Genomic DNA, 25,979 nt, shown 5'->3' with positions numbered 1-25,979 from the left:
TAAAGATAATAAAATATGGAGCTAAAATATCCATCGAACACATTACACGGTGTCAACAAAATAATACACAAGAATAAGAATGCCTTCACAATCACAACCTCAAACAAAATCCAAATTTCTCAGAGGATCTATTCATCATAGATTCTCATTCTCTCCACATATCACCAATTCACCATTTTGTTGTTTCCGGTCTCTGACTTTTTTTTTTTACCACCACCTGTTTTGATCTTTATACCTCAGAGAAAGACAGAGGTGGATGGTAATCTAGGATTTTGTGAAAAAAAATTGATCTTAAAGCATTGAGTCTGTTCTGATATTGATTATATATATATATATTGGTATTGTGGATTTTCATTGACAATAAAGGAGACAGAGAATGGGTGTGGATTACTATAACATATTGAAGGTGAATAGAAATGCTACAGAAGATGATCTCAAAAAGTCATATAGAAGGCTGGCCATGAAGTGGCACCCTGATAAGAATCCCAATGACAAGAAAGAAGCTGAAGCCAAATTCAAGCAGATCTCTGAGGCCTATGAGGCATGTTCTTTTTCCTTTTGACATTTATGTTACACAATTTGATTCTTCAATGTATATCTAAAACAACAGAGATGTAAAGAAGAACGATTTAAGGGTTTGTTGGTTTTGACAATTTGTCAAAGTTATAAAACTTGTGCTGGGGGGGGGGGGGTATCTGGATTACATGACATCAAGTACTTGAATTGTCAACCATTTTCATTCAAACCAAAGGAAGGGGTAGGAAGCATTAGCTTGTATTTGGTTATTGATTGCATTACAAGGCTGCAAACAGTTTTGGTTGTATTCAATGAAAACAAAAGAGTTAAATGATGTGTGAATTTTCAGGTCTTGAGTGATCCACAGAAGAGGCAAATATATGATCAGCATGGAGAGGAAGGATTGAAAGACATGCCACCACCTGGAAGTGGTGGTTTCCCATTCGGTGGCGGCAGCTCAAAAGGATTCAATCCTAGAAATGCAGAGGATATATTTGCAGAATTCTTTGGAAGTACTCCTTTTGGGTTTGGTTCATCAGGACCTGGCAGATCTTCAAGATTCTCATCCGATGGAGGAGCCATGTTTGGGGGATTTGGTGGAAGCAACGATTTTCGATCATATCATGAGAACCTTACACCAAAGAAACCACCAGCGGTGGAAAGCAAATTGCCTTGCAGCCTTGAGGAGCTGTATTCTGGTTCAACTAGGAAAATGAAAATCTCTAGAACTGTGGTTGATGCAAACGGGTATGTTACTTCCAACAGTGTCCCTATTTTCTTTCCTTCATTTGATTTATATTAACAGATGCATTGCATGCTAACTTTTATGATCAACTTAACTAGATCAAGGCTTAGGTGTAGAATGAATCTAGATGACTCCAAGTGTCTTTAACCATTGAAAATGATAACTACAGACGTCAAGCGTCGGAAACAGAAATATTAACCATTGATGTGAAGCCTGGATGGAAGAAAGGAACCAAGATCACATTTCCGGATAAAGGTAACGAACAGCCTGGTCAGTTACCAGCAGATCTTGTGTTTGTGATTGATGAGAAGCCCCATGATGTTTACAAGAGAGATAGTAATGACCTCCTCATTACAAAAAAGGTGTCATTAGCTGAGGCATTGGGAGGAACTACAGTGCAGCTTAAAACACTAGATGGGCGTGACTTATCAGTTCCGGTGACTGAAATTGTCAGCCCTGGCTATGAGCTTGTTGTGGCTAGGGAGGGTATGCCAATAGCGAAAGAGCCGTGGAATAGGGGTGATTTGAAGATCAAATTTGAGGTCAGGTTCCCTACAAACTTGACCCCGGAACAACGAGCTGGACTTAAACGCACTTTGGGAGGTTGAAGAATGAACATTGATGAGTTTACCATATTAGATTGTTTGAATAGTTGTGAAGTCACATAGAAGATGAGCTGTTTATATTCTAGGTTATAGTGGTGTAAGCTGTATTCGTTTATATATGTCAAGCTGCACTATGAGAAATGCTGGCAATTTGAAACAACCAACTGTTCCAAGATGTTGAATATATTGTACTGACTCTACTGAGGGATCCCATCCCACATAATTATTTGTTGTATATGAAATCCATAAATTCAAAATTTACTTGTTGTTCTTGAAATTTTGTTGTACACAATTGGTTTTTCCTGTAGCAGCAGATCACCTTCAGAAGTTTATATAAACGCAAACACAAACACGATTACTTGTCAATGTTGTCACAATTGTAAAACCAGAGAGCTTCGTTGGACGTAGCATCTCTTTACTCAAAGCATGTGACAGAACCAAATATGACGCAACTCTTAAAGAGGCAGTTCAATAATAAGCCACCAGCAAACTACATTATGGTCTCAGAATTATACAACTACTTTCTTGGTTTCGTTCTACGGTAAAAGTTGCAAAACATTATTACCCAAAAGACGTTTTTGCAGGTAATGCCTACAAGGATGACTGGATGAGTACTAGCACAAAGCTCTTAATCTCGTTTGAGCTACACCAACAAACACAGAGCATCTATGCTTACAAGGGCTACTACATTGCTTGAGAATACAAAACCGTACTGAGCGCTTTACATGAGAAAAGAAACAACGAATGAAACAATTAAAACCCTCTACTTCTAGGAGCATTCTGTCGCCATGCTAATCCCGGCTGATCTGCTGTTCCTCTATCAGGTTCTCCATAAAATTGCCCTGATTCAGGCTGAGAAGGTACATTAGTCGCCCACACACCTACACTCTGGGGAGGAGGAACCCACTGATTCCCTTGCTGCCAATAAGGATTAGAAGTCGGTAAGCCTGGTGCCACATGCACTTGTTGTTGCAAAGACTGCAATGGCTGCTGCTGCTGCTGCTGCTGAAGTGGAGAACCAGTATGAGGTCGCATGATTGGCTGCTGGTAGCTATTCAATGCTTGTAGCTGTGGACGATGGTACTGGGTTGGAGGTGCAGTTGGCTGCCACTCTGGGATGTCATCGTCGTCATCATCATTATTCCATGAGGCTCGACTGTTATTTTGTCCATATCTAAGAATCAGCTCTCTCATTTTATCTACAGGACGGGAAGTTGAAGACTCGGAAAACATCCCAGGCCCCCTAGAGGGCCTGTGGGAAGAAATCTGTGGCACGGAGGGATTCGATGCACCACTATAATTGAATTCAGGAAGGTCGTCATCATCCCGGGAAGCCGGAGGGCCAAATCCAGGAGGAACCTCGTCCTCATCATCATGTGTAACATTGGTATGGGCGGGGGGTACGACTCTAGGCTGAGAGGGCTTGGAATTGTAATTCGCATTCGAATTTGAATCATGATGCCTCCTAGAACTAGAACTACTATAGTGTTGCTTTTTGGAAGCGTGCTTCTGGTGGGACGATAATTTAGGGGAAGTTAATTTTCTCCACACAATAACACCAAGAAGGCCATTATCAATAGTGTTGAGTGCCTCAACGTGTTCCTTCTGAATGACCTTGCCGAGCATCTCACAAGTTTTATAATGGGGAGGGCAAACATATAGTTCGAAACGAGAACAAGGCTCAGCAAAACCGACTCTCTCATCTGAAATATAAGAATCTCGGACCTGCAGGGAAAGAAACTAATACATAAATAACAATCACCAAAACTGGGACTAGAGTGTTTATGAGCAGATGAACTAGCATGAATGTTACCTCACGAAGGGCTGCACTTTCAGCCTCTGACGACCCCTCATTAGGAACGAAATGCACAACCTGCAACAAATGAACACCAGTCAATTTCAATTCACCAATCAAAATATCACACAATACACACATAATTGGCAAGTAATCCTCCAGAAACTTTGAAGTTCAAGCCTCTCTAGTTGAAAAGGAACTAGTACTGCTTTTTCAGTCTTCAACACTATTGTACGAACATTTTATATTTGCCTTCGCTCCCGACTAAAAGTTGACGTTTCACCTAGAACTAACCATGTAATTTGTCTTCCATATCAAATTCGCATCAAATTACAAATTTTAAACCCATGGCGTTGCAACTCTCGTCTGCTCAACCGAAAATACGAGTCCTAAATGCTAATTCAAGTTCAATGATAGAAGGATGTCCTGAGTAATCCTTAAAATTGAAAAAGCTTAAACCAGCTATTCAATCTTCTGACTGGACAAAGATGTTGCAATTCACCCCAAATCCAAATAAAAATATCAACCAATATCAATTTCTTGAAATCAGCTTTTTTCTTTATCTGTGCATTCACCAAGTCAAACAGGTACATATTCCCCCAAGGGAGAGCCCACACTGCATGAGAAAAACTTAATAGAACAATATAACAAAGGCATAGTAGTATACAGGTACTGTCAAAAAATAAAAAGGAACTTTTAGATACCATAACGGCTCGACTACGGGATTGTGGAAGCTCATGTAGGAAGTTCTCAAAAGCATCAAGCTTGACTCTGCCTTTGATCTCAACAGACCCCGGCCACTCTTTTGCAGAGGTTTTCTCACCGCTGCAACCAAACATAAGAGACCAGAAATCAATAAGACAAATAGAAACAATTTATTTGGCAATCTGCACAAGGTAACATACATTACTGTACATACTTCAACCACATAGAAATGAGCTCAAAACAAGAAGGATAGAATAGAAGAATGATTATTACATACTTCCTAGGACTGGTAACTACAGGCTGCAAGGAACATGCATTCATGACATGATAAAGCTCATACGAAGAGACCAAATGATACATAGAACAGTTATGCAATCAATTGTCCAAACTACCTGACTTCAGCTATTGGACCCAAAACCAGAAATGCAGGACCAGAAAAGATTGCAAATTTATAACATTTAACGAGGACATACCATTTAAAGATGCCAATAACAGAAGGCTTGGTCGAGGCACTCAGCTGGAGGGAACCTCCCCACCACTGTTCGCCCTTGGGTTTCTGAACGGGTGTAGGTTCTGTTGTTTTTTCTATACTGCTACTGGACTTCAGATCAGCACCAGTGTCTCCAGACATCACAGCAGCAGTGTCACTTGTTTTACTCACAACAGAATTGTCTTCAGATTTGATGGCAGCATGATTGTCTTCAGATTTGATGACAGCAGGACTGTCTTCAGATTTGGTGACAGCTTCTGGGTTTGAATCTGTTGCATCAATTTCATCACCTTTAGCTGGGGAAGAATGAACAGAATCTTTGGGACTTGAACCAGAAGCCTTCAAATGTGAGCTAGTCTCTGAGTCCTCCTTTTCTGAGGCAGGTGGAATCTCAAAAGGCGGTTCATTATCCAACGATTCCATGAACTCATCTAGTGAGACGATTGGAGGAAGATCTTTCAACCCATCATCCACCATAAGCCCTTGCAATAAATCACCCCCATCGCTTGAAGGAAAAGTAAAGGACTCCTCTTCATTATTATTTTGACCTCGAGCTCTCCCCGCATTCCTCCGCTTAACAGATTTCAGAGGGGTAGATACTTCTGTCTCCTTGCTTCTCGGTTGGCCCCGATCATGTGAAATTGGGACCTCCATTGGAGTATCATCAAATTGTTCAACTTCAACTTCACCTTTGTGCGTTTTCTTCACTAAGCGCCTCATATCAAGTTCTGAATCAGGTATAACCACCATCTGTGCAAGCTCTTCTGCCTTTGCCATCCGCCACTCAGAAAGCTCCTTTGAAGCAAGTTCCTCAGCAGTCATAGAACACAAGCGTTCTGGAGTTATATCTCCAGACATAACTCTCTCCCTGAGTTCCGGATTGTTACGATCTTTCAGATTGAACAAAAGGGACCTTCCCTTCTCTTTATACTTCTTGTTCACACCTCCAAATAATTTGAATAGTTGAGCTTCAATTTCAAAGGCCAACTGCTCTGGAGATTGAACAGCCACCTGTTGAAGAGAATGAACTGGTTCTTCTTCCGGGTGTCGCATCTCTTTGGACTCTTGTTTTATAGAAGGAAAAATATCATTTCTGTCTGACAACTCAATATCAGATTCCAGTACCCAGGAGAGCCCATTTCCCTGCAAGAGTTCATCTTTGACAAACAAAGTATCGCCAAATGAGACATCAAAAGGCAGAATATTACTCGATTGGAACTCCTTCCCATCACATATAGAGGTCAATGTAGAATTACTAGTATTTCCATTGGACATAATGTTCTGGCCAGCACCTTCAATGATGTTGCTCTTCGGAGAGGAACAAGTTTCACTTGATGGTAAATTATCCTTGGGCTGTTCTTTAAATTCATGTTTAACAGGACCAGGACTCTCATGTTTCAATTCACTTGACAGTAAATTATCCTTGGGCTGTTCTTTAAATTCATGTTTAACAGGACCAGGACTCTCATGTTTATTCCCCTGAGACTTGTTATCTGATTCCATAGATTTATCTTGCTGCTGATTAACTAAGGACAAAGCAGCTGCTAATGTTTCCCTCATCTTGGACCTGACAGATTCAAATGATTCATTTTGACCCTTTGGAGATGGTTGTAATTGCGTAGTTTGATTCTTTTGATTTGAAGACCGCTGAGTAGACCCAGATCTGCCAGAAAAGGAATCCATCTTTACCATTTTCTTATTTGAAGCCGGTACATTCTGAGACCCTGGAACACTGGCCATGGATCCCAGTTGCACTGCTCTTTTGTTTTCTGCAGCCCCTTGTTGCAACCATGGTCTGTGCTCCAATTGTGCAACCCTCTTGTTTGGCATCAACAACCCAGGGTCAACAAACATGGGTTCCAATGGTGCCTTCCTCTTCATGGATGCAAACGACTGATATGATCCCACATTTGTAGGCAGAGCACCCATTCCTCCAAATTGATTGCTAGGTGTAACAAGCTCCTGTGCACCAAGATTGCCATTGGCATTGGAGAAGTGTCCCATTTGCATGTATGCTGTAGATAATCCCTGTGAATCAGTATAACTAGGCATCATTTCCATCTGGCTGTTTGATAACATAAACTGCTGTGATCCAAAGCCACTAGATACAGAACTAATCACTCCCATTTGGATTTCCGGTGTTGATGAGCCAACATCTTTCAAAATGGGTTCCAGCTGACCCATTTCCATGCTTGATATTGGCAACTGTTGTGGCACAAAATTGCTTGACATGCTACTATCCTGACTTGCGCATTAGCTGCAAGGAGTGTCACTGAGGTTACTGCAACAAAGAGAAAACAAAGCTATCAAAATATGTTCATTCCATAAAAGAAAGAAACAAAAAAAGTGGAAACTGTGCAGTACTCATCACATTAAAGACACAGACTATAGTTTTGTCAAAAAGAAAAAAAGCATACACAGAACTAGAAATTGATCCATAGTAACCCAAAGAAGCAAGATTCAAAGGCTATGTTCTAATAAGACATCAATACAGACAAGGCTGCAGAAAAAACAATGCAGCTTAAAATTTCTGACTTTCTTATTATCAGATCTTTTCACCACTCTCTAACAAGATGCAATTAAAACTCTGGGTTGCCTTCCCAGGGGTAGTTGGCATCCATATCAGCACAAGTGGAGAGGGGTATATATTCAGACAGTTGATACTATGATGGGGCGAATTCAGTTATCCTGTTGAAGGAATCTAGGGTCTGTTATCATTATGTAAATACCTCTTTACGGATTTTATGTGCAGATCAGATTATTTGTATGTGTTGATTTACTTAATTTCTCAGCTGCAATGAAAGGCAAAGCCAAAAGCATATGCTTTGAGCAGACTAGCCGAGGATTGGTGGCAAAGTATCAAATGAAACTCAATAAAGCATTTAATCTCAAATGTTAACATTGCTATTGCAGAGCCGCGCAGGCAACAACTAACAAGGACAGAATCCCTTTTACAGACTGAGAAACAAAAACACTCTCAAATCCACCGGATGAGAGGTAACTACTGCAACGCCTGAAGAAAGGCGACCCCGGAGGCAAGAAACCCAACCCTGCACCACTATAGTTGCTTAGAGATGGTGGTTTGTACTCCAGTCATGTGTTTATCACCTTGTAGGCTGAATCGACTGTCCATTCAAACAGTAATAATTGAAGTACTGTCGTCTTCAGCCAATGTACACATCTCAAAGGCAGACCTTCATGCTTGCTGAAGTCCACCAATATTTCTAGTGTCGAGAAACTAAACATTACCAGCAAACCAGTCATCCTTAGAATGAACATATCAATTAAAATATACACACCAACACAAGTTCACGAGCAGAAAACAAAATAAAAACTTCCTGACAAACAAAAATACAACTTTTCGCCTCCGATAGGAGCGTATATTAAAGCATACACAGAATCAATTGTATCGAGCCAAACAAGGAGCATCAGAATATCCATCCGATATCGAAAAACCCCAAATTAAAAGGCACCAAAAACTAGAGGAACAATTAAACCAGCTGTGATGGCTATCAATACATCCGCACATCAAATTACCTAACCATGAATTTTTCACACGAGCTCTCATGAATCTAAATCTCAAACCCTACCAACTAAATCAGCTACAAACAAATCAAATCAGCAGCAACCACAAATCCAATACACAAAACCAAATCGCGAATCAAATATACGAAAGATGAAGCAAGCTAGAAACAAAGGTACGAATCCAATCGATACTTACAGAGAACACGAAATCCAGAAGGACGATTCGGAAAAGCTGATCGGAGAGTGGCCGGAGAAGCAGTGTGAAGCGAGCTGAGTGTGGTGGAGGGGAACTAGGGTTTGGGGCGGGTAGCGAAGATTGGAGGAAGATGGGATGAGGTGAGGATTTGTATTTATATAGGGGCAAGGCAACGATTCCGTATGGGGTTGGAGCGCAAGAGCGGTTCTGCCGTGACTTGACACGTGTGGTTATTCAACTTCTCTCTTTGCGATTTGTTACTGAATCTGTGTGACCGATTGATAAATTTTCTCTACAGCAAGATGTCACATGCATGCGACATTCTGATTTGTAAAGCTTTCGTCACGAATGGAAATAAATAATCTAGTACTCGGAAGAAGAAAAAAACATTTCTCATTTTGGCCGATTGGAAGTGCAAATGTGCAATGATTCTTAAACATTATGATTTGACAAATCAGCGATTTTAAGAGTTCATTTTGCGTTTTATAACTGAGACAAAGTTTGCCGGCACTTCTTACAGCTATGTTTCCATCTGGCGCAAGATATAAAATGCAGAGACTGTGATGAGTTGAGGTCCAACACCTATGACCGAGGATTTTGGTAAATGCACTTAAAATCCAGTTATATGGAGGCAATGGCGACTCGTCCTCATCTCAAAAAACAAAAACAACAAAAACAAAAAGATAACAACGACTTGCTTTGACGGGCGATTGGTGTGGTTTTGGCCTTGATTAAGTTGTTGGGATTTGAAACAAGTGATTTGAATCTTTGTGTTCAAGTAGAGGGAGGACAAAAAATTTGTATACATAATCGAGGCTTTTTTGTACCTAAGAGGAGAATAAAGAAGAAGATAAATTATCTCTAAAACACGAGTCCATATATATATATATATATTATTATCTCTAAAATTCTTGAACAAACCCTGAATCTCATATTTACATTCATGTGTTGTTGCAATGCAAAAGTAACTTTTACGTACACCATCAACAAACTAGGAGCACCACATTCCCACTTAACAGTTAACACTGCAAAGCCTCTGTTGAAAGGCAATTTGCCTGTGCTTGTAGTCTCTACCAAGTCACCTCCGACCCAAGTTAAAACATAACAGAATGGAATGGGTGAAAACTCCGATAATCAGCCATCCATCTCAAAAGAGAATTCTTGCATAGATATGCTCCCAAGTCATAGAGGTGAATTCTTGCTGCCTAAAATATGGTGTTGACCTCGGCCACTTCATTGCCAACCCTACTATCACTCCGTTGCTGACTGCCACTGATCGAGGAAAGAGAACCTAAGAGGCTCTCACCAACCTCACTCTTGCAAAGAGGACAAGACGCATTGATCTTCAACCACTTATCCACACACTCCTTGTGGAAAAAATGTGAACATGGCAACTCTCTCAGCTCGTCATTGTTTGCATATTTTGCCAAGCAGATGCAACAAACCTGTTCAATTTTACATCACTATTAGTATCAAGTACATAATACGTAGACTGAAAACTATAATATGAAGGAACTGCTGATAATTTTCAATCATACCACAGGAGCAGATCTGGGGAAAATCTAGCATCAAAACAACCTCTACCTAAGTTTCTAAGTGATTGTTACACCTACCAATTTAAAATTTCAACAAAGCGATCTGACAGGTTTCTGGATTTAATAACTTCTAATATACATGACTGATAGCTTGCAGAAGCACCAAACTCACGATGAAACAGGTCTGAAATCTTGTAATATAGATTAATTTCCCTATTAGATCGTGATTTTTGATATTATTTATTTTGTCTTGTTTAGACATATCATCCATTGCTTATTCAGTTATCTGTCACTTGTCAAGAATATGTCCTAAATTTTTCTTGCATATTTGTAAGATCATACATACCGCATCCTCTCCGGAAATCACCCGCTCCTTCTCAGTTCCTGCAGCCACAACACCTTCATTGTTATCACCATTTCTATTTTTCTTCATCTTGAACTTGTATGTTGGGAGAGCATTAATTGATTCAGTTGTTGCTCCTCGCGCCTGTGTCAGATCTTCTCGAAACCCAAGAACTGATATTATACAAGGAAGACAGCAGCAGATTGTTGCGCATAAAATAAAAGGCATGGCGTATCCGATACAGCTAAATGTCAGAAATACTATACATAACCTGCATTGAGAAAAGCTCGTATCATTTTCCAACTTTGGAAACATGAAATGGATAATCAGATTGACCAAAATACCTATACAGGTTAGGAGCGTCATTTGCAGATGAGTGTCCTCCAAATATCCAGACATTACCAACCACGAACCAAACCGCAAAGAAACAATCCAATGCCATCTTGAAGTATTCCACAAGTATTTTGACTCTGTTGGCAAAAGAGATATAATGTATCAAATACTTTTTACCAACTCTAGCTTCCCTATCAAACTAGCAAGTAGCAACACCAGTGACCTTGAGATATTTGAGGTATGGAAAACCTAGAATATTAAATATACACTTCTCATACAACAAATACAAAACTCATATAGACAATACAAGAAGCCTGATGAACAAAATGGAAAACAAAATTTGGAAGGAAAAGAAGGTCCTAATTCCAATTCTAGAGAATTATAATAAGCCAAAAAATTATTTACCACTCTTTTGAAAGTACAAAAACAAAATATATAAAAGGGCATCGCTGGATTTGTAACTTCCACCCAACACTTATAATCAACTATCAAGACCCTTTCACACCAAAAATAATGCAGGCGCACCAACTCCAGAAACAGATGCACACAAATAAGCCATCTTCTCAACTATCAAGGACATTGTTACACTTCAAGACTTCTAACCAAACATAGTTGATGTAATCTACTTTTGTGCACTACAAAAGTATACAACCTAAGAATCTAGCCCATAGGAATACCAAATAGATCCTAGTTACTATTCAGACTTATTAATATACATGGACCTTGACTCTGTGTTTGGTGTATAACTGTATAAGGAAAACAAAAGGAATTTAAAATATATAATATAATATCTAAAATGACCCCGTTGGTGACATGCAACTTATGAACAGCCAAGATGAAAAAGCATAGTGCACCTCAAAGATCAAGTACTCACCTTCTGCTCAGTACGGCTGAACTTTGATTGCTTCTATGGTTTGCAGTGGCATTCTGAAGATCTTCTCCTTCTGAAGCCCTAGATAGAGAGAGTGAAAATGATCTTGTTGATAGCTGAGAATTCTGACGGGCTTGAGCAGAATCTTGTTCTGAGGCTTGGTTACGGTGACGATAGCGCCAATACAGAAGAGGAAGAGTAGCAACACATCCAGATGCATAACCAACAATCCAAGCAAACAATGGAGTACGTGGATGCTCATCCCTTGACAAAGACAGAACAACAATAGATGCAACGATTTGGCTCACAGTAAGAACCAGTTCAATAGATATCCATATACCAGAATTCAATGGACTTCTGCGACGACGAGTATCTCCTCTCCTTGCCGCTGAAGTGCTTCTAGAGTTTGATCCATCAGAAGAAAAGATGGGAGGTTGTAATACGGGTGCTCGTGGAGTACTTGAAGGTCTGTCTTGCTGTGTGGCATTTAAGCTATTTAAAGATCTACCATGAGGCAAGCTAGATGAGGAGGCATCCCCACTCCCAGCTACGTCAATAATATGCTCGTTGATGTTACTAGTTTCTGGTCGAGATTGCTCCATTAACAAAGGGGTCGTATTGGTCTGACTTTCAAGTTGTAGCTTCAATGAGCCAATGTCCATCTAAGTCCGCCAACACAAAGGGACAGTAAGGAAAGCATAGAACTCAGAAAACAAAATTCCCAACTTTATGTTCCCTCCCTCTTTAAACGTGCCAACTAAATTTCACTCTTGTCCTAGAAACCTATCGAGTTGAATCAACCAACAGGAATCATGCTGTACCAAGAGAGCTAGATAACTCAACAAACCTGCTTGAAAGAAAATCATCATATCAGATTCGTAGCAATCACATACTGATAACAGCTTTCGATACAAAGAAGATATGTAAAGGGTAAAGAGCAATGCTTATAGACTTTCATTACTGAGAGTCTGAGACTGTGAAACAACAACCTCCAATCAAGGGCTCATATAAAGCACAGTAAATCATATAGCTAACCAAATCAAAACCCCAAATTTCCAAAAACACTAGCTTCTCAAATTAGTTTGCACATCCATTGTTAACGGTGAAAGCTTCGAAACACTTAACAATGGATGCAGCTTCTGGGCAGCCAAATCAGTTCACTCTTTTACCTCTCAACAATAAAAAAACCCAGCAAATTCCCAATATCCAAACAAAGCTCTCAGCTCAGCTGTCGATAGACGCCAAGCTATTGGTCTTATCATTAATAATATTGAAAAAATAAAACCAAAACGCGTAAATTACACAATCCCACACTGAACGAATCCAAAACAACCCAAACCCAGTTTCGGATTTCATCTCATAAACCTAAAGACCCCAGCTTTGAGCAATAAATCAATCCTTCCCAATCGGCGTATATAAATACATAAATCAAAATATATGTAGAGAGAGAGAGAGAGAGAGAGAGAAAGAAGAGACAGTACCGGATTGAAGCTGAAGTAGCAGATTGAATTAGATGAGTGAATTTTCGGGTTCTTTTTTTTTTCTTTCTACGATGAAGATTTTTTGGGGTTGGGGTTTTGTTTGGAGGGAGAGGAATTGGAGTCAGCTTTGGAGCCTTGTTGAGGAAAAGAATTTTTCTTTTTTCTTTATATTAATTTTTTAATTGTTTTTATAATTATCTCTTTGAGGAATTATTTTGCCCCTTATCTTTTGGGCCTTTTTTCCGTGAGAGCTTCATGCAAGTGTCACACCTGCCCCTCAACGCGGTTGTTATTGCCAATTACTAAACTGCCTCTAAAGTCCAACCCATTTGGAGCATATACTTGTTGGCTTGTTGCCATTTTGAGTTGAAGAGTGGTCAGAGTATGGGATAACATATACATATGGCTCGCATGTTTAATGTTGTTTTCATTACTTCACACAATTACAGTATAATGTCGTGGGGATTGTTCATTGTTATGATCTCTTGTTTGGTGAGATTGATTAGGTGTGGCAAATATAAATATATGAAATTGTGTTTGATGGTGTTTGTTAATGAGAAGGGGCTGCTAATATTTTATCAAATCTCGCTAGACTATGCCGACTTGAGCTGAACACCTCCCTGATACAATGTTTAGACTTTTAGACATTGTATCTTGATTTCATTTCTCAACCCATTACTCATGATGTTCACCTTATACCTTTTTTTTTGGTCAAACACCTTATACCTAATTCAATCCGCACCTCGAGCTTTATTCAATAGAAACTCGAAGTTTACCATTTTAAACCAAAACTCAAAAAGTTTTCCAAGTAGTTCCAAGAAAGCAGACAGCCCCCAAGGTTTTAAATGGAACTTAGATCTTTGATCTATTATAAAACAAACCGTTTCAATGTGTCACATTCTCCATGACCATTTTTTTATCAAAAACATTGTCATCTACAAATCTAACACTTTGCCTGCCAAAACAAACGAATCTACCATTCTATGTTTACGTGTTACCTCTCCATCAATCCAATCAACCCAGCTCACACAAAATGGCAAACCTCATTTTCACCCACCAAGTAATATATCAAGGTAATATTCTCGTGTCAAAAACAAAAACAAAATTACACCCAATTTATTTTCACTGTCCTAAAGAAACACCCTGCATTATCCGATAAGAGTGGCGGTTTTTCTCAACCACCGTGGAGAACCCCAAAAAAAATATTTACAGTGAAAGAAAGTAAAAAACAAAATTACCGAAAAAGATGGGTCAATTTTTCTCTTCTCTTTGATGGAGAATCCCAGACAATAGTCTGCACATCCCCATAATAACATAACAATAAAGACTCCCTCTTAGATCTCCCCCCACCTCTCTCACTTTGCCCGTGAATCTCCTCCTTGCCTTTCAGATTCAAACCTTTGCAGTCATCCCTATCAAATAATAACCCACCTTTTATATGTACATTTACACCTCATCTTCCTCTTCCTCCTCCTCTCCCTTTCCAAATTGATTGACAAGCTTCATGTTTTATTGGTGAGAGAGAGAGAGAGAGAGAGAGAGAGAGAGCTTTATGTGCTTTCATTGGTTTCTCTGCTTTACATCTCTTTCAGAATCAAAGAATCTTACTTCACCCACATTTGATTTCAATTTCAAGATCTGAAATTGCCCTTCTCAATTTCAAATATGACCTCACAATCCCCCACATTGCTTTTGTTCGTCCCGCATTTCGACCCAGATCTATGATGTATCCAGATTAGGGTTCCGCAGCGTTTATCTTCGTTACCATACTCGGCTTTATGGGTTTGATCTGAAAAAGCATTCATTTTTTGTTTGAATTTCCAACATTTCCGCCACAATGCTGAAGCAATTCCTGAGCAGACTCCCCCGCAAAGCCCTCAAAGGCGACTCCGTCGACTCCGGCTCGCCGCGCACCTCCACCCCCCGCTCCAGCTCCCGGACCGGCCCCTCCGGCGGGACCGGGACGCCGCGGTCCAATGGTGGGAGTGCTATGAATAATAGTAGTAGTGGTAGTAGCAATAATTCGGGCCAGGCCCAGCAACGTCCCAGCGGCCCAAAACGGATGTCATCGGCGGTGTTCCCGGCGAGCGTGGTGGCCGGAATCGAGCCCTTGGTGCCCTTTAAGGACGTGCCGGGTTCCGAAAAGATGAACCTGTTTGTGAGCAAGGTGAGCCTTTGTTGTGTCACATTTGATTTCACAGACCCAACCAAGAACTCGATTGAGAAAGATGTGAAGAGACAGACATTGCTTGAGCTTGTGGAGTTTGTGTCTTCGGGGTCCATCAAGTTTAGCGAGCCGGCTATTCTGGCTACATGTAGAATGTGTGCCATTAATTTGTTTAGAGTTTTCCCGCCTAATTATCGGTCGAATAATTCGGGTGGGGGAGAGAATGAGGATGATGAGCCTACATTTGATCCTGCCTGGCCACATTTGCAAATTGTGTATGAATTGCTGCTCAAGTTTGTTACTTCTTCGTGTTTGGATGCCAAAGTTGCAAAGAAGTACATTGATCATGCGTTTATTTTGAGGTTGCTTGAGTTGTTTGATTCCGACGACCCGAGGGAGAGGGACTGCTTGAAGACCATTCTGCATAGGATTTATGGCAAGTTCATGGTGCATAGGCCGTTTATTCGCAAGTCGATAAACAATATATTTTACAAGTTTTTGTTTGAGACTGAGAGACATAACGGGGTTGCTGAGCTTTTGGAGATATTTGGGAGTATCATTAGTGGGTTTGCATTGCCGTTGAAAGAGGAGCACAGGATATTTTTGTGGAGGGTGTTGATTCCTCTGCATAAGCCAAAGAATCTGGGGTCGTATTTCCAGCAGTTGTCCTACTGTGTCACGCAGTTTATAGAGAAGGAGCCTAAGTTGGCGAGTGTTGTTGTAAAGGGTCTGTTGAAATACTGGCCGATAACAAGTAGTCAGAAAGAGGTGATGTTGTTGGGTGAGTTGGAAGAGATTTTGGAGGCAGTTAACATGGTGGAATTTCAAAAAGTTATGGTCCCTTTGTTCTGCCGGATTGCATCCTGCATTAACAGTTTCCACTTCCAGGTAGTTATACCCCTTAACATGTCTTTAGTGATATGATGCTATGCTTGTTCCTTTTAAATGGAATATGCTCAAGTAGAGTTTTCAGTTTCAAATTATATGAGCTTTTGGTATCTATTACATTTTGTGAAGCATATTATGCTTGTGTAATGTGTGTCTGTCGAACTTAAAAGGATTATGATTTATGAGGATTGTGGTCACATCGAGTAGAACTTTAATGTTGGTTATAAGAAGAGCAGGACTGATGCCAAAAAGTCAGCATTCTGGAATGCTTCAAACTTGCGCTAAGCTTATTCCCATGAAAGAGAATTTGCAATTTATGTATTCTTATTGTTACAGGTGTCTGAAAGAGCCCTTTTCTTTTGGAACAACGACCACATTGTCAACTTGATTGCACACAATCGTCAAGCCATTCTGCCCATCATTTTACCGGCCTTGGAGAAGAATGCCCACAACCACTGGAACCAAGCAGTACTCAACTTAACTCTAAATGTTAGAAAAATGTTTGTGGAGATGGATGATCAACTGTTCCTCTCCATCCATGCCCAATATATGGAAGAAGAAGCAAGGCAAAGCTCGGAGGCTAAGAAGCGGAAGGAAGCGTGGGAACGGTTAGAGAATGCAGCCAGTCTCCAGCCTGTAACTGGAAATACTGCTGTTCTGGTAACTCCTCTGGCAACCTCAATTGCCTGCTGAAATTAACTTATGAACTGATGTGACATCCCCAAGCGTTCTTTTTCCCTCAAGTTACTCGTTTTATTTGTGGCGGTGTGAGGATTAGAAGACATGTACGGAAATGGCTGTAGTTTGGGGTGGGATTTTGTTTTTATGATGGTCCTTTGTCAGCCGGTTGTAACCTTGTTTCCATTGAATTCCTCGGAGAGTTTCTGGGGAGGGTCATACAGTGACACTCCACAGTTTCATGTACTAATAGCTTATTTGGCTGATCCGATTTTGCCCTCTGTAACCTTGTATCTTTTACTGATGCTCAGATATGATCAGCTACTTCTTTCTCACATCAAATTATACATCCATTAGAAATGTTGCATGAGCGCATCCCAGACTTGAATTTGAAATTCTTTTCATTGTTTGGTGCCTTTTTTTCTTCCATGCCTGGTAACTTTATCTAAAATGAAGTGGAGTAGAAACTGTGTATACTCTTTTCTTTATTCTCACAATTTAAAGCAAGCAAAAACTTTTGTCTTGATTATACTTCTCTAACTCGAATATAAAAATTGAACGCTTTGAGTAAGAAAAGAATAACACTCTTAACAGAGCAAAGATTCAAAGATTTGATCTAGGAAGAAGGAACCAGGAGAGATGTCAATGAAAAAAACTAAAAAGAACTGTGACCGTTAGAAAAATTCCTTTGAAAGAGTGGCCAAGGAGCAAGGACTGAGGCCCTTTGATAGGCTATATTGAAGGAAAACCAAGCTTATATAAAACGGTTAGAACCAGAATGACAGAGTAGAGAATTATCTAATCTTCTTTTTTTCATATATATGGGTACAATAGCAATGAAGGAGCTACATTTCTGGTTGCAATCTTGCAACCCAGCACATAATGCTCTTAGAACTTCCCATGTGCTGAGATGAGAAATTTTAGTAAATTATTATGCCGAAAGGCACAAACATGATCAGGTCTGTCCTAAAACAATGATGTTACAAACAGAAATCTGGAAGCACCAGAATGAGATAATATAATGACAAAGGAGGACGGCCAGAAAGTTAGATGGAAAGTCAATGTAACTTTCAGTTTAGAGATCTGGATCGCCATCGAAGTACTGGACTGTTAAATGTACTGCTTCTAGTCCTCAGGCCTTTTAGAAGAGTCAGCAAATTGTTGATCTTCAAAAGAGTGAACCAACCTTTTGTGCAGATGTCAATGTAGCCACGGATTTGAACTGCCAAATGAAAACTAAATCAGAATACTAAATTCCCAATGAAGCAAAAGTACTGTTTTTAGGGACATATTGATCCTGCGATCCTAAGAAGTGGTATTCTTCCCAGAGTTGGTCACTTGGAAACAAACTATGGTATATGGGTCGTACCTTCTGGCGTCTATACTTTTCGCATATAGCATTTAAGCAACAGCCTCTGGTGTTTAGTTGCAATTCTTCAAGTGCAATAACTGAAGTTTGGAGGTCTGAGGGCTTGTAAGAGGTATAGTGTTCTAAAGTCGGGGTCTGCACGAAATAATGATGGGCATTTGTCTCAGACAGTTTTAAACTTTTAATTAAAACAAAAGGGAAACTCAAGTACAAGGAGAGATACAGAAATACAGACCCATGGATGGTCTGATTGATTAAGTGTCCATCTGGCAAGGAACACAGCAGAGGCAGCTACGACGGAAGGTAGGAATTTCAAAAAACCATATTCAACAATAGTTAACTCTGCTAAGTAGTTTGCCAAGAACTCCAATTCAACACAAGGAGCCTGCATACAAGATTTATTAAAATGCAATCAGCTTCCTGCATGGTAAATTTGTGTTAAACAACGTAAAATGGGGACAGCAATATTATTTATAATACCTTATAAGAAGCCTGTGCCGCTTGAATAAACCTCCTGAAACCCAGAAAATGGTTTGGTAAATGAATTTGAACTGCATATTGTGAACTACATAGATTTATCATGCCGGTGCATTACCTAAGAAATGTTTTTGTGGTTGGAACAGATAGCTGGAAGTGCAAAAAATTTAGTACTTCACTCTCCATGTCTAATACCTGCAAGTGTTGAGTAGGAATTTTACATTCGCAGTTAGTACTGATATCATAAGAAAGGAGAAAACGCAAGCATGATTTTGAGGAAGCTCCTGTAAAATCTCAGTTTCAATTCGAAGCATGTCTGTCAAAACGTAGAGCTTCATAATTGCCTGTCATGGTGCCTAGAGCATACCTCTTCTCTTGAGTAAGTATTATCTGTGATGAGACAAAATTCTTCCACTCGTGGTGCAACAATTTCTTCATACTTCCTTCAAGTTATAACAGAATAAAATACATGTTAGGTCTCAGAATGAGCCTATATTAAGAATAGACATGAGGTATACCATCAACAATAGGATCAATTGCATTGAAACTACTGAAAAAATTTACGCCCATAAACAGTACACTGAAATTATCAGTTTCTGTCTTTCTGCACGTACTACATCTAAATGGCCAAGTTAACATCAATAATATAACACTTACGAGGCAATTAGCATGCAAGTGACTCCAAGCAGCTGGAGCTTTTGCTTTTGAACAAAGTTCTGTGAGAGAAACCGATCGATGAGATTCACTGTCAGGTAAAGTGTATCAGGAACCAGCTTATATTCTTCAGAAACCTGAAAGAGATGCATGTTCAGTAACAGCAAAGCATAACTGAACTCAAATATGAAGTCATTGTAGATTGAAGTTCCTTGACCAGGATATAATCCTTGTGAGTCAGAGGCTTCAAGACAAAAGGAAATGATGGAAATTGGCTTCTATTCAGTTAGAAAGGAAATGTTGGACTCAAAATTTCAGACTGATGCACAAGTTTTTAAATATTTTGGTTAAGAGAAGTTCAGTAGGGATGCCTTCATGCACGTGGAAGCCATATCACAGTAATTCACTATCAATGTGGATAAGAGCATTTAAGGGTACTGACCTCCACAAGCCAATCAATCAATATTCCTCGCATGCTTGGAGTGATATCTTGTTGCAAGCTTTCCATATAGTTAGTTGATGGTCGTCGCTCTATCTGAGGATATAGAAATTTCACTACAAGTGAGAACCAGTTATTTTTTCTGAAGGACATTATATTAGCAGCTTAAAGGTCCTTTTCTATCCCCATCACATTAGAAGTGAATATTCTGGCATAAAGAATTTGCATTTTTGAGAACTTATGTTGTCATCCATCAATACAAAAGTCATTGAATCTTGCAAATATATAATAACAATTAAATAGCATCTCTGTAGTAAATGGCTACCTCTGTAAGCCGTAAATTGCTGTATATATCAGGGGCATACAAACTGCATGCTAGAGGATCTTTCAAGTTTTTGTCAATGTTTACAATGGGCAAGTCATTTGAGGATCTCAATCTCTCGCAGGTTGCATTCTCTTCTGCATAATTCAATCAAAACATCATCATACTTTATTATCATGAATGTTAAAACAGAACTGAGTGATTCATAGATTATTTTTGCAGCAGATCAGTGTTATTGTTTGACAAAAGAAAGATCATTATTGCATAAATGTACTGGTCGACTCAATTTTTTACACATCCTTTTAAACAAGTACTTCACTACATAACTCAGATTCAACAATAACAAGGTCAGAAGTCTAGGAGCAAAAGGCATGTATACGTCTTCATTATTCACCTTCTATAAAGTTTGGTCATCTTAAAAGGACATAATATACTGTTGCACTCTTATAAACAATCTGAAGTGCTGAATTTACCTTTCTTTTGAGGCATCTGAAGCTCAGCAAGTTTTATGGGATGATGTCTCGGAAGCATTGCATCTGCTCCTCCTTGTTGTCTCAAGTCATGACACATGCTCCGGGCCAACGGCTCTTCTTTCACTTCCAACTTCTCTCGTGGTTCAGCCATCCTTATTTTGGATAATTCCTCAGCCAACTTAGTCTTTATGTCATCTTGATAATCTTCAGCAACGCTTGAATTCAAAGCTACCTTCACATTCTTTCCGGGCCCTCTTTTGGCCTGCTTTACGGCCTATCAGTAGCAATACCGACAACAATGAATTAAAATCACTCGACAAGCTTCATCGGAAAATTATAGTATTGACAGTACCGAAAATACAGAAGAATATCTGATCCTGTGCGTGCATTGTTTAATTATCTGACAATTCAAGTTTTCATCTAGCCTAAGAATCAAAATCTGTACCTGAACATGAGATGCATCATCCCGGTCCACATTTGGATTGGTTACATCTTTAAGCACCGCCCTTCTTTTATGCTGCAAGCCGATGGTGGAAACTACAGAAGTTCCAGCTTTGGAATTCGCTAGAAGAGCTCGCTTCTGGCCTTGTTTAACAACAGGTTGCGTGGAGGAAACCACCTCCACTGATGCACCAAAGGCTTTAGCCCGTGCTCGTGTCATTCGAACAGTAGGCTCTTCAGCTCTGGCAGCATTTGTATTCTCCTTATTCATCTTTCCACAGGCCTTGTGTAGAAGAGCAGTGAATCAACTCGGACTCAATTCCTGCTCATCAAAACCACCCTGCACGTTTTCAAATCAGTTGAAAATCATGAGAACGGGGAATACAGAGTAATTCTATACAAGAATAACAGATCAACTCATTACAGTCACAATTCAGATATCCGAAAATTCATCTCATAAAACCACTGATCATTACCAATCCAACCACTTCCTAATCTCATTCTCAAAACAAAAAGGGTCTGTTTACTTCATTTGACAAAATCACGAGGTTTTGACATGACGAAAACAGCGAGGGATCTCATCTCGTAAGTGCATAACCAAACTGACTGCTCTTTTGAGCTTACCACTGCATTACAAGTCCACAACACCCTTAATCTGTCGGATCGCTTCACTTTAATTTTTTATTAGAGAATTCGTAACCCAATCAAACCCTTATTTGACCGGCATTAATAATTTCCGGCTCGATTTCTGAGTAGCAGGAGCGCATGACAGACAACTGTTATGCAATGCCTCTTTATATCTGACACATTTTCTCACCAAACTCTACTTTACCACGCCATAAATTCCATTAACTCCCCAAAACAAACCCTAATTTGTTCACCAAAATCCAACCCCAAAACCATTTGACAATTAGAAAAAGTGAAAAACCAACAAAAATCCTTAAACCACAAAAAATGTGGCAAAAACGGAAGAAAAAAAAACACAAAAGAGGAAGCGAAAACAGGGAGCGTCCAGATCTACGTACGCACCCAGCAAAACGTCGCCGTTTAGGGTCAGAATCCGGCGGTAGACAACACAAGGACACGGCTCGAACACGTGGACTGCATATATGTATAGGGAAGCCGATATGTGCGGTCTCTGAGTTCGGCCGTGATGTTAATATGGGGAGCTGGAGAGCTAATGGGGAGTCGGGTCGGAGCTCCGACAACGTCTGAGACGGTCCGAGAGGGTGCTGCGAGGACCGGGGAAATTGTGTGGAAATAAGAGTGTGTGAGTGAGGAAGGAGAGAGTGTGTGGGAGTGTTTGATATAGGGAGGAGAGAGAAGGGGAGCGTGAGCGGGACAGGGTATGAGTTTGAAACTTGTAAATTCCAAATGGGAGCCCAATACTATTATTTAAAAAAAAATTATTTTTGATATTCTGGTTTTATTCTTTGAAAGGAAAAATACTGAGGAAGTAGGTATATGATTTCTGTCTTATGTGCCTATAGTCTTGGAAGTATTACTGGGTTTCCTTGTTTAAACATATGTGATGTATATGAATGATTTGATTTGATTTGTGTGAATGAGGATGTTAAATCTGCACTTAGTCATTCCTCTTGCATCGTCATCGTTGTCCATTGATCATCAAATCTTCAATCTAGACTAAAATATATTTCTTGATATGTATTTTATATCGGTATATGATTAAAATTCAAGTAGTTAGAGTGTTCGTATAATCACCGAATGAAGTGCGCGCTTTATAAAATAGAGCGCATGGTTGATGATATGTGCACTAAATAATTGGAAAGGTGGTTTGAATTTAAATGCAATGTGTTTGTCAAGCGTGATTTGGAGATATGCACATCTATGTACCTGACAGTGCATTTCATAAATGAATCTTTTTCATACACTATAATCTTTCAAAATAAGTAAATAAGCGCAATTTATAAATAATTAGTTAAATGTATATTGCTTATTGAGCAAGTGTATTTTAAGAAATACACCTCCACCTAGCAAATAGATTATGTAATCAGCATAACTCGTTGGTCACTAAATTTAATTCCTCGATTTTGAATTTTTGTTTTCTTCTTTTTCCATTTGGTGTTTCCTCCCATCCCTTGAATCATGGATTTGCTTGTTACTAAGTTCTCTTCATTACCATTATGGTCTTAGTTTAAGCATGACAATGTGATATGGTTTTGCACACTAGCATCTAATTTTGGTTATTAACTTAATTACATTTGAATCATTTCGTTTTATTACTTTTATATGATTGACTCTACTACAAGCAAGGGCATGCTGACCCAAAATTTTGGGGGTCTTTGAAATTTGAAAAGGGGATCCTCCAATCCTTCTGTCTATCACTCACTCTAAAATAGGCATAGCTAGCTAGTTGCCAATATAAAAGGGCAACAGTGTCCCAACTCCCAAAGTAGGACCCTTGCATGAAGGCTCGATCCGACCCAACCTAACCACACTCATGTCTAGTCTTCATCACATGGTTAATGTCTAGAACCACCCTTTAACCTAGGGAATATATTTACTCAAACCAAATTATGTTATATTTTTTACTATTTCAGTAATATTCACCTAATTTATATCATATTTCATTAGAATGTTGTGAGAGGTAAAGCCGAAAGGAATGTACACGACTACACGATCTTAAACGGAAAACACAAATTAGTTAAAATTTAAATTGCATGAGCTAAATAAAAAAAAGGTAGTTAAAAATTAAAACTACAAAATAAAAAAGTATGGTATAACATAACAACAACGGTCCATAATTTTACGAAATATACGTGTTAAAGTTCAATTGTGCTTTGTTGATGCAATTTTGATTGACATTTTAGTTTCAGACCGCAAAAGGACTAATCCATTTTGATAATGGTTGATCAAGACATGTAACCAGACAATCTGATTAATCACAGACAGATGGATACTTTCTTTTTATTCCAAGGCATATTGATGGTGACAATTAGAATGCGTCAACACTAATACAGACAGCTTATGATGTAAATTAATCCGTTTCAAAAGCTTTCTCCTCATTAGGGAGGGAAATGAAAGACAAAACATAACAGGGTCAATCAGATCTCACATGATTCTGAACTTTTATACCTGTATGGCTCTAAATTTGTCTCATGAATCAATCAACTCAATTAGATTTTGAAGATCTAAGTCATATACATTAGGGTTTTCTTCCTCCTTGGGGATATCATGTGGGATCACTGGATTCATTGTGTTTTAATTAAGCATAAATGGGAAAGGGTTTAAGTTGTTTTAATGGTAATTATTTTCCAAATTTCAGGTGAACATTGCCTAATTAATTGGTTACTGAGACTGTTACAGCCTCTGATTGCACATTCAATGTAAAATGTTCATGGCTTAAATATATAGGATCCGTTTTGTGCGAGGAAATGGGAATTCATAAATGATAACCATATGTTATGGATGATCCACAACCAGAAAGTTTAAATGATACTGCATCCAGTCATTTATGGATAGCTGAGTATAACTGTGAATCTATGGAAAACAAATCTAACCTGAATGTAATGCGTAATTTTTTTAAGGAAATAGGGAAAACAAATTAATCGTTGGAAACTTCTCACATATTAATGAGATTATGCATCTGCCGTTATATTTGTAAACAAAAAATGTCCCTGACTCAACCTTAAAACTGTAACTTAGGTTTGTTTTCACGAAAACATATAATGGTAATCATGTTTAGCTAAAATTCACAATTGTCATATGAGATCAATATATTAAGTAAGACTATCTCCGACCTATGGGCTATCATGCCACAATTCCCCAATTGTGACATATTTCGTCTTTAACCCATGTGATAGTGTGTCATAAAAATTTACAAGAAATGGTCCGAAAAGACCAGATATAGCATTTTTGGACTACCTATTGCACACTTTGTGGCACACTAGCACACCGCCTCAAATATATTTTGTACTGTTGTTTTAGTGAATAATTTCATAAATACATAATAACATTGTTTAGTGAATATATATATTTCATCATTTGAAAAAAAATGAATTTTTCTTTGTTGAAATAATATACTACAACACTAAAGTTAAATTAAATTTGTATTTTATAAATAAAAGCGCAAATAATAATCATGTAAAATAAAACGAATAATTTCCAACTTTATTTTCGAAAATAAGTATAATTAAATATACATGCAAATGACTATTATTCGGATATATCTAGGACTGAGAGTTGGTACCGGAAAAATAGTACAGAAACCATTCGTCCCGTACCGAATCCCAACGGGATGGTATGAATCGGTACAAATTTCCAATACCGAATCTATACCGATACCGAAAGTATATAATCGATACGGGTCGGTTCTATTAGATCCGATACCGAATATACCGAACCGTATCGAAATCATAAAAACTCATATTTTTAAGGGATTTTTAAAGTTCACAAAAGCCAATATACCCTAACCCATTCAATCGAAAACTCATCGCCTCCATTCACTTCGTGACTTCATTCTTTCACTTCGCGTCTTCGCCTTTTTTTCTCAATCACTAACTTCACCCTTCACTCTCATTATCAAGTCTCAATCGCAGCTTCTCGGAATCTCGATGGGTAAACTGAAGGTGAGCTTTAATTCAATCTCGAATTCTTAACTGAAACTCTGAAAGTATGAATCATATATGCAGTTTGCGTTTTGGGTTTTACTTTCTTTGGGTTATGGTTTAACTTTGTGTTCGTTTCAAATCGAAAGAGTTTGAGTTTTGTGTTACTTTCTTTGTGCAAAAGTATGAATTTATATAGTGTAAAACTCTCAATTTGTGCAGAAGTATATGCAGTTGTAAAAATTGCTCTCAGTTTGTATCTTTTCAGCTTTGTGAAAATGTGAAGTGTGTTAATTGTATATTTTATGTGAATTATGTTCATAATTGAACCTAGTTAGTGTAGTGAATGGTGCATATGTAGGT

General features: G+C 38.9%; 5 protein-coding genes across 7 annotated transcripts; 2 read left to right on the top strand and 3 right to left on the bottom strand.

Annotated features, from left to right (window-relative positions):
* The first annotated feature begins 376 nt into the window (after window positions 1-376).
* Window positions 377-1,869, top strand: LOC126783178 (uncharacterized). 3 transcript variants are annotated; one of them, XM_050508599.1, is made up of 3 exons: window positions 377-541; window positions 866-1,089; window positions 1,425-1,869. In XM_050508599.1, exons 1-3 carry the CDS (start codon window positions 377-379, stop codon window positions 1,867-1,869), a joined length of 834 nt encoding a protein of 277 aa, XP_050364556.1. The 3 variants fall into 3 exon arrangements, with proteins under 3 accessions (XP_050364556.1, XP_050364555.1, XP_050364554.1); XM_050508598.1 differs by having other exon boundaries at window positions 866-1,118; window positions 1,439-1,869; XM_050508597.1 differs by having other exon boundaries at window positions 866-1,263; window positions 1,431-1,869.
* Window positions 1,870-2,318: 449 nt separating this feature from the next.
* LOC126784806 (uncharacterized) lies at window positions 2,319-8,667 on the bottom strand. Its single transcript, XM_050510314.1, has 5 exons — window positions 8,578-8,667; window positions 4,840-7,137; window positions 4,366-4,486; window positions 3,680-3,739; window positions 2,319-3,591 (listed from the first exon to the last, which is right to left on the bottom strand). Exons 2-5 carry the CDS (start codon window positions 7,086-7,088, stop codon window positions 2,620-2,622), a joined length of 3,402 nt encoding a protein of 1,133 aa, XP_050366271.1. The 5' UTR covers window positions 7,089-7,137; window positions 8,578-8,667; the 3' UTR covers window positions 2,319-2,619.
* A 771-nt stretch (window positions 8,668-9,438) lies between these two features.
* On the bottom strand, window positions 9,439-13,266 carry LOC126784811 (E3 ubiquitin-protein ligase At1g63170). Its single transcript, XM_050510320.1, has 5 exons — window positions 13,141-13,266; window positions 11,663-12,506; window positions 10,800-10,925; window positions 10,459-10,726; window positions 9,439-10,022 (listed from the first exon to the last, which is right to left on the bottom strand). The coding sequence occupies exons 2-5, from the start codon at window positions 12,319-12,321 to the stop codon at window positions 9,783-9,785; spliced, it is 1,293 nt and encodes a 430-aa protein (XP_050366277.1). The 5' UTR covers window positions 12,322-12,506; window positions 13,141-13,266; the 3' UTR covers window positions 9,439-9,782.
* Window positions 13,267-14,467: 1,201 nt separating this feature from the next.
* Window positions 14,468-17,233, top strand: LOC126784808 (serine/threonine protein phosphatase 2A 57 kDa regulatory subunit B' kappa isoform). The gene is made up of 2 exons (XM_050510316.1): window positions 14,468-16,195; window positions 16,532-17,233. The coding sequence occupies exons 1-2, from the start codon at window positions 14,978-14,980 to the stop codon at window positions 16,886-16,888; spliced, it is 1,575 nt and encodes a 524-aa protein (XP_050366273.1). The 5' UTR covers window positions 14,468-14,977; the 3' UTR covers window positions 16,889-17,233.
* Window positions 17,234-17,739: 506 nt separating this feature from the next.
* On the bottom strand, window positions 17,740-22,171 carry LOC126784809 (cyclin-A2-2-like). Its single transcript, XM_050510318.1, is given in 13 exon segments — window positions 17,740-18,055; window positions 18,057-18,095; window positions 18,243-18,377; window positions 18,478-18,627; window positions 18,723-18,756; window positions 18,838-18,914; window positions 19,087-19,162; window positions 19,377-19,510; window positions 19,816-19,908; window positions 20,138-20,271; window positions 20,608-20,881; window positions 21,053-21,388; window positions 22,078-22,171. Coding segments are annotated over 12 exon segments (1,470 nt in total). The 5' UTR covers window positions 21,320-21,388; window positions 22,078-22,171; the 3' UTR covers window positions 17,740-17,998.
* Window positions 22,172-25,979: the final 3,808 nt, after the last annotated feature.

This window comes from Argentina anserina, chromosome 2, assembly GCF_933775445.1.
Source record: "Argentina anserina chromosome 2, drPotAnse1.1, whole genome shotgun sequence".
NCBI lineage: Eukaryota > Viridiplantae > Streptophyta > Magnoliopsida > Rosales > Rosaceae > Argentina > Argentina anserina.
This window is presented reverse-complemented; position numbering and strand designations above follow the sequence as displayed.